The 6,842-nt window shown below is 45.6% G+C and overlaps 1 protein-coding gene across 1 annotated transcript; it reads left to right on the top strand.

Annotated features, from left to right (window-relative positions):
- Positions 1 to 2,284: 2,284 nt before the first annotated feature.
- Positions 2,285 to 3,018, top strand: LOC107277170 (pathogenesis-related protein PRB1-2). The gene has a single exon (XM_015789853.3). It carries the CDS (start codon positions 2,425 to 2,427, stop codon positions 2,941 to 2,943), a length of 519 nt encoding a protein of 172 aa, XP_015645339.1. The 5' UTR covers positions 2,285 to 2,424; the 3' UTR covers positions 2,944 to 3,018.
- The last annotated feature ends 3,824 nt before the right edge of the window (positions 3,019 to 6,842 follow it).

A 6,842-nucleotide genomic window follows, 5' to 3' on the forward strand; every position in this document is an offset into this window, starting at 1 on the left:
ATCATACCCAAGCATAGCTAAAAATTCATCCAAACAAACAATATCCCATGTTCCTGCTTCACAGTGGTCAATCCAATTTATTGTTTGATCTACATATGCCCTGTTGCTACTTTGACCAACAAAAAAACCACCATGGTGTACCTCAGCGGTGAATTTACCATCATCAGGACCTGCATTGCAATCCTAATTAGCTGTATTACTCTCATGTTCTAGCCTACTCGAGAACAATGTCAGGATAATCATCCTACAGGGAAAAATAACATCTTTTTTGCATAACAAACGCCTTATTCCTTTGTATCTATCTACCAACATCAATCAGTGCATGCTAACCCTGCAGATTAATGGACGAACGAAATTTTGAAGTTATACTCACTGTACAACGGAGGCCCTTCCCCTTCCAGGCGGAAAATCATGCCTCCTCCCCGCGATTATGGTCGGCGGGAGGCCGCAACAGCCAATCGATCTCGCCTCTTTGCGCTTCCGTTGGAACCCTATTTCTCCGGCGATCACCCCCCTCACGATCTCCGCTGCACTCTGCGCTAGGGCACTCCGGGGAAGACGAAGCAGCAGTGGATGACGAAAGAAAATGAGAAAAACAGAGGGGCCTCGATGAAAAAAAAACAAGTGTGGCCGGTGACACACACGGTGCGCGTGAGAAAAGGCACGGTGCGGGCCAGCTCAGCTGTGCACATGGCATGCCACGTCGGCGCGACCACGGTCAAATGACATTTTGGACCGGCGATGGTACATTTAGCAAGTTTAGTGGCCTAATTACACGATTTACAAGTTAATGGACCTAGATGATATCCGCCCGCAAGTTTAAGGGCCGCTACTGTATTTTACTCAAAAAACTATACTAGAGGTAAACGTGTGACAGTACAAGACCAGTCAAAGTCTTTCCAACGTCTCTCGCATGCTGTACGTACGTACTATAACACGTAGTAGTAGAACCGTACGTACGTCTTCGTGAGTTAGGTAATTAATATGCGGCTACACGAGAGGAAAAGGCCAAGGAAAATCATTGGAAAGTTCATTGCAACGTGCCAAATATTAATATTGCCTCTGTGCATGCTCAACGTTATATCTTGTGCCTCCAGCTGGGCATATATTATGGTATGATCCTTAATTTTAATCTTGAAAGAAACTACCTTTTTACCATTTCTTTAATTCTTTAGATAAGAAAAAGAAAAATATTCTCTAGAAACCATATCTGTCACGGTATCCACCTTGTCATCGGCTATGTCAGTGTTACTCGAAGCTTTATTTCTAATTAAGGGTATCTTTACTCTATGTGTGTGTGTATATTGATATTTCTCAACCAGGTTATGAATAGGGCCCACTATTGTTGTTGTAACTTTAAGTATTGCATTAGAGTTAGAAAAGGGATGAACCTAGCTTTGGGTTAAGCCCTCAACCGGTTCGTGGAGTGTTGTGGAAAAAAATGGTGACGGTTACCTCTGACGAACGTCCTCCGTCAAATGTGAGTAAAGTCATCAGCGACCACTAATCTCTGACTAGGACCAAAACACGTCAAAGGTGACGGTTTGAATACCGTCAGAGATGACCTGATTCGGCGTAGTGTGCATAGCTTTATATGAGCCTGTACTTAGGCCTTGAGCTATGGCCGAGGTAGCCCGGTTATGATCCATCATTGGTTGGGAGCCATCACAACTTTGAAAGACACATTTTCGGATAATGTGATATGGATACATATGCACACACACTAGAATACTAGATGATACCCCGTGCAGTGCAGACGGAATATTGGTGTGTGCAATGCAGTTGTAAAATTTCAATACGTACATACGAGAAAGATTATATATACACGCTGATATGAACTATAGAAGTGTCATCCAATGTGTTGTCAAGTGATGGTGTAACTTCTTTACAGTAATAACGTTCTACGCTAGCTAAGTAAATCACTGAATGCTAAGTTATTTACTAATTAGTGATGAATAGTAGCTACAAAATGGATTAAGCATAGGAATGATCCAATATATGGCTCTCTTTTTTTAAAATTATGTGGTTTAATGCATGTTGAGCTATTGGCTATAGGATATATAAATAAGCCAGAAAAATAAACATCAAGTTGCATTCACTACCTGCCCAGATGAAGAAAGTATGCAGCTGAGCTGTGTGCCAAAGACTATTAAAGTACAGTGTGAATACATGCATGGAAAGTTTGCGACAATTGACCACTTAATTATATTTAGTGGAAGTAATTAACATCTACTAGAAGCAACGTGACAGTGCAGGACCAAGTCTAAAGTGTCTTTCCAACCTCGATCTCTCGTAATCGAGCTTAGCTATAGCTCTCATGATTTAACTGCTATAAATACCTCAGCAAGCAACAAGTCTCAGCACAAGACATTAATTAATTAGCTTGAGAAACTCATCTGCTGGATCGAGCTTCTCTGTTAATTAATGGCGTCGAAAGCCTTTGCACTCGTGCTGCTGGCGGCGGCGACGCTGGCCATGGCGGCCAGCACGGCGGCGGCGCAGAGCTCGCCGCAGGACTTCGTCGACGCCCACAACGACGCCCGCCGCGGCGAGGGCGTCGGCCTCCCCGACGTGGTGTGGAACACGACGCTGCAGGCGTTCGCGGAGAGCTACGTGGCGGTGCTCGCCGCCACCTGCAGCCTCGACCACTCGAACAGCGTGCAGCTGGGCTACGGCGAGAACCTGTACATGGGCGGCGCCGGCAGCGCGTCGACGGCGGCGGACGCGGTCGGCTTGTGGATGGAGGAGAAGGCGGACTACGTGTACAGCAGCAACACGTGCACGAGGGGGGCGCTGCTCGACTGCGGCCACTACACGCAGGTGGTGTGGCGGAGCACGACGTCGATCGGCTGCGCGCGCGCCGCCTGCAGCAACGGCGGCGGTGTCATCATCAGCTGCAACTATTTCCCGCCCGGCAACTTCCCCGATCAGCGCCCTTACTAGTACACTATACTTACTACTACATGAATGTACGCATCAGATATATATTTATATGAATAAATTAATCACGTTCATGTATGTATAACATATACAGTACCATATTCGTACTTACTATAATAAGTAAGGCAAATTTTTCTACGCGGCATCGCAGTTGTGTGGTTTTAGCCTAGGGACACCGAAAAACAAAGCTTTGGGGGAAAGACACTACATAACCATAGATATTTATCGATGAGCACCGTGCCGTCTAAATGAAACTTGCCATGCTGACGTGGCGGTTCAGGAGCCCTTTTTTAATGTGGTTGGACCGAAATGCCCTTGCGCCTTATCTCCCTTGAGGGAGTAGCCGGTCATGGTGAAGAACCCCTCGGTGGCGTAGATGATGGGGCAGTCCGGGCGCGTCGCGTCGGAGACGACGAACGTCTGCTGCAGGCTGGACAGCGCGTCCTTGACCTCCAGCGACACCCACGCGGCAGCCAGTCTTACGACGCGCGGCCGCCGCCGCGCGCCGCCGTCCACTGACGACTTGCATGCCGCTCCCGTCCCCGACGTGCCGCCGTTGTCGCACCACGCCGCCGCCACCGGACGCCAAGCCTGCTGCTGCTGGGCGCTGCTTCCGCTAGAGCCCTCCTCGGCAACGATCTCCAAGCCGGCGGCGGTGGAGATGGGGAACGCCATCCACTTCTCCACCGCGTCCACTATCTCCTTCGAGCTGCTGGCCGCCATGGATGCCGACGAGATTGTCCTCGGCTATTATCAGCAAAGGTGTAACAATCTTGGCAGTGCAACTGCCACTGGTGGAGAAACCATCTTTCGTCGGTCGGGCTAATTCCACAATAGTCCCGGTTGCAACAAAAACCGGGACTAAAGATCATCTTTAGTCCCGGTTAAAAACGGTAACAGGCATATTTGATCTACACCAACCGGGACTAAAGATCGTAACTTTAGTCCCGGTTCAAATGCTGTAAGGGCCTGTCAGGTCCCCCCGGGATCTTTAGTCCCGGTTAATAACACCAACCGGGACTAAAGATCGTAACTAAAGATCACAGCGATCTTTAGCCCCGGTTCATAACACCAACCGGGACTAAAGTCTCACCCCTATATAAATGTCTTCTTCCTCCTTCAGCCCGAGCAAGCTTCAAAATTTCTTCAAAAAAGAGGGGAGGTCATGCCAAAATTTCTAGTAAATTTATTTTGGTGATTATATACAAATCAGAGGTGCCTAAAAGGTTAGCAACTTCATCCTCCAATGTTTTTTTTCATATTACATTTGGAGCTATGTTTTGCACACATTTTTGTGACCAAAATTTTGTTGTTATTTGATGAGAGAGAAAATTTGTGTGGAGAATAAAGAATATATAGAAATTTAGTTTATTTGCTAAAGAAGGTTTTATAAAAAAGTTGAGAAGGAAAATATAGTGAAAGTTAATCTTGAATAATAGAAAACAAAGTAAAATGACAAATTAAAATAAGTACAACACATTAATATTAGTTTAAAACTTTATAAATAGTAAATATATAATTATTCGGTGTAATATTTCATAATATTTGTAGGAATAATGATATGTCATTATTGTGTGACTGTTGAAAGAGTTTGTAATTATTTTATAATTATTGTATGACTGTCATAATTGTACGAATAATTATGTGTGTACGATTTTTTTTCATGTTATGTAGATGGATCGGCAATGGATGTACGCTGACCGGCGGTCCAAAGAGTTTATTGACGGCGTGCATTATTTTTTGAGAGTGGCCGAAGCTAACATGCAAAAGGGTTTTATTTGTTGTCCATGCAATAAGTGTAAGAATCAGAAGGAGTATTCTGCATGCAGGACTATTCATTTCCACTTGTTTGAGTCGGGGTTCATGCCAAGCTATAATTGTTGGACATCCCACGGAGAGCAAGGTGTTGAAATGGAAGAAGATGAAGTGGAAGACGACAATATTCCGGACTTTGCTCAGTACGCTGGATTTGAATGAAATCAAACGGGCAAGGAGGAAAGGGATGCTGATGGTAACAACATTGCGGATGATCTTGGTCAGATGTTGCAGGACGCCAAGGAGGATTGCGAAAGTGAAAAGGGGGCCCATAAATTGGACAAGATGTTAGAGGACCATAGAACGTCGTTGTACCCAGGTTGCGAGCAGGGGCACAAAAAGTTGGATACCACTCTGGAGTTCTTGCAATGGAAGGCAAAAAATGGTGTTAGTGACAAGGCATTTGGCGATTTATTGAAACTCGTTAAGAACATTCTTCCGGAGGGAAACAAGTTGCCCGAGACAACGTACGAGGCTAAGAAGATAGTGTGCCCTCTAGGACTGAAAGTTCAGAAGATTCACGCATGTCCGAATGATTGTATTCTATATCGCGGTGAGGAGTACGAGAACCTAGAAGCATGCCTTGTTTGCAAAGCACTACGATAAAAGATTAGACGAGATGATCCAGGAGAAGTTGACGGGCAGCTAACGAAGAAGAGAATTCCTGCTAAGGTGATGTGGTATTTCCCTATAATATCACGGCTAAGGCGTTTGTTCAGGAACAAGGGGAACGCTAGAATGATGCGGTGGCACGCTGAAGAGCGTCAACAGGACGGGATGCTGAGACACCCCGCCGATGGTTTGCAGTGGCGAAACATCGACAGAAAATTTAAAGACTTTGGAAAGGACGCACGAAACATACAGTTTGGTTTAAGTACGGATGGCATGAATCCTTTTGGAGAGATGAGCAGCGGCCACAGCACTTGGCCCGTTACGATATGTATCTACAACCTCCCCCCGTGGCTATGCATGAAGAGGAAGTACATAATGATGCCGATTATAATTCAAGGGCCCAAGCAACCTGGTAACGACATCGATGTGTACCTAAGACCACTGGTCGAAGATCTTAAACTGTTGTGGAAGAAGGAAGGTGTCCCCGTGTGGGATGAGGACAAACAGAAGGAGTTTAACCTACGAGCGCTGCTGTTCGTAACCATCAACGATTGGCCTGCACTTAGCAACCTATCCGGGCAGTCCAACAAGGGGTACAAGGCTTGCACTCACTGTATGGATGAAACAGAAATTACGTATCTTAAGTACTGTAGGAAGGTTGTGTACATGGGTCATCGTCGATTCCTTGCAGCAAACCATCCGGTTCGGAAGAAAGGCAAGCACTTTGAACATAAGGCGGACCACCGTACGAAGCCTAAACATCGCAGCGGAAAAACAGTGTTTGCTATGGTTAAAGATCTTAAAGTAGTGTTTGGAAAGGGGCGTGGCAGCCAGCCTATAGAGAGCGAAGATGGTCACGCGGCGATGTGGAAAAAGAACTCTATATTTTGGGAGTTATCCTATTGGGAATTCTTGGACGTCCGCCACGCAATCGACGTGATGCACCTCACTAACAATCTTTGCGTAAACCTTCTTGGCTTCCTAGGTGTATATGGAAAGTCGAAAGATACACTGGAAGCACGTAATGATCTAAAGCATATGGAACAACGCGGTGACCTTCACCCAGAACCAAAGGAGAAAGGAAGCCATTACTTGAGTCTAGCCAGCTACACTCTTAGCAAGGCAGAGAAGGAAAGTACGTTTGAATGCTTGGAGAGCATCAAGGTACCGTCTGGATACTCCACGAATATAAAGCGAATAATAAGCACGAAGGAGAAGAAGTTCACAAACCTAAAGTCTCATGACTGTCACGTGTTGATGACACAGCTGCTACCAGTTGTAATAAGGGGTATCCTCCCAGACAATGTCCGGGCAACAATAACAAAGCTATGTGCTTTCATGAACGCAATTTCGCAGAAGGTCATCGATCCTCATAGATTAGAAGCCCTGCAAAATGATGTGGTGCAATGTCTTGTCAGCTTTGAGTTGATATTTCCACCTTCATTTTTCAATATAATGACGCATCTGCTTTGTCA

The sequence above is a fragment of the Oryza sativa genome, chromosome 7, assembly GCF_034140825.1.
Source record: "Oryza sativa Japonica Group chromosome 7, ASM3414082v1".
In the NCBI taxonomy this organism is placed as follows: Eukaryota; Viridiplantae; Streptophyta; class Magnoliopsida; order Poales; family Poaceae; genus Oryza; species Oryza sativa.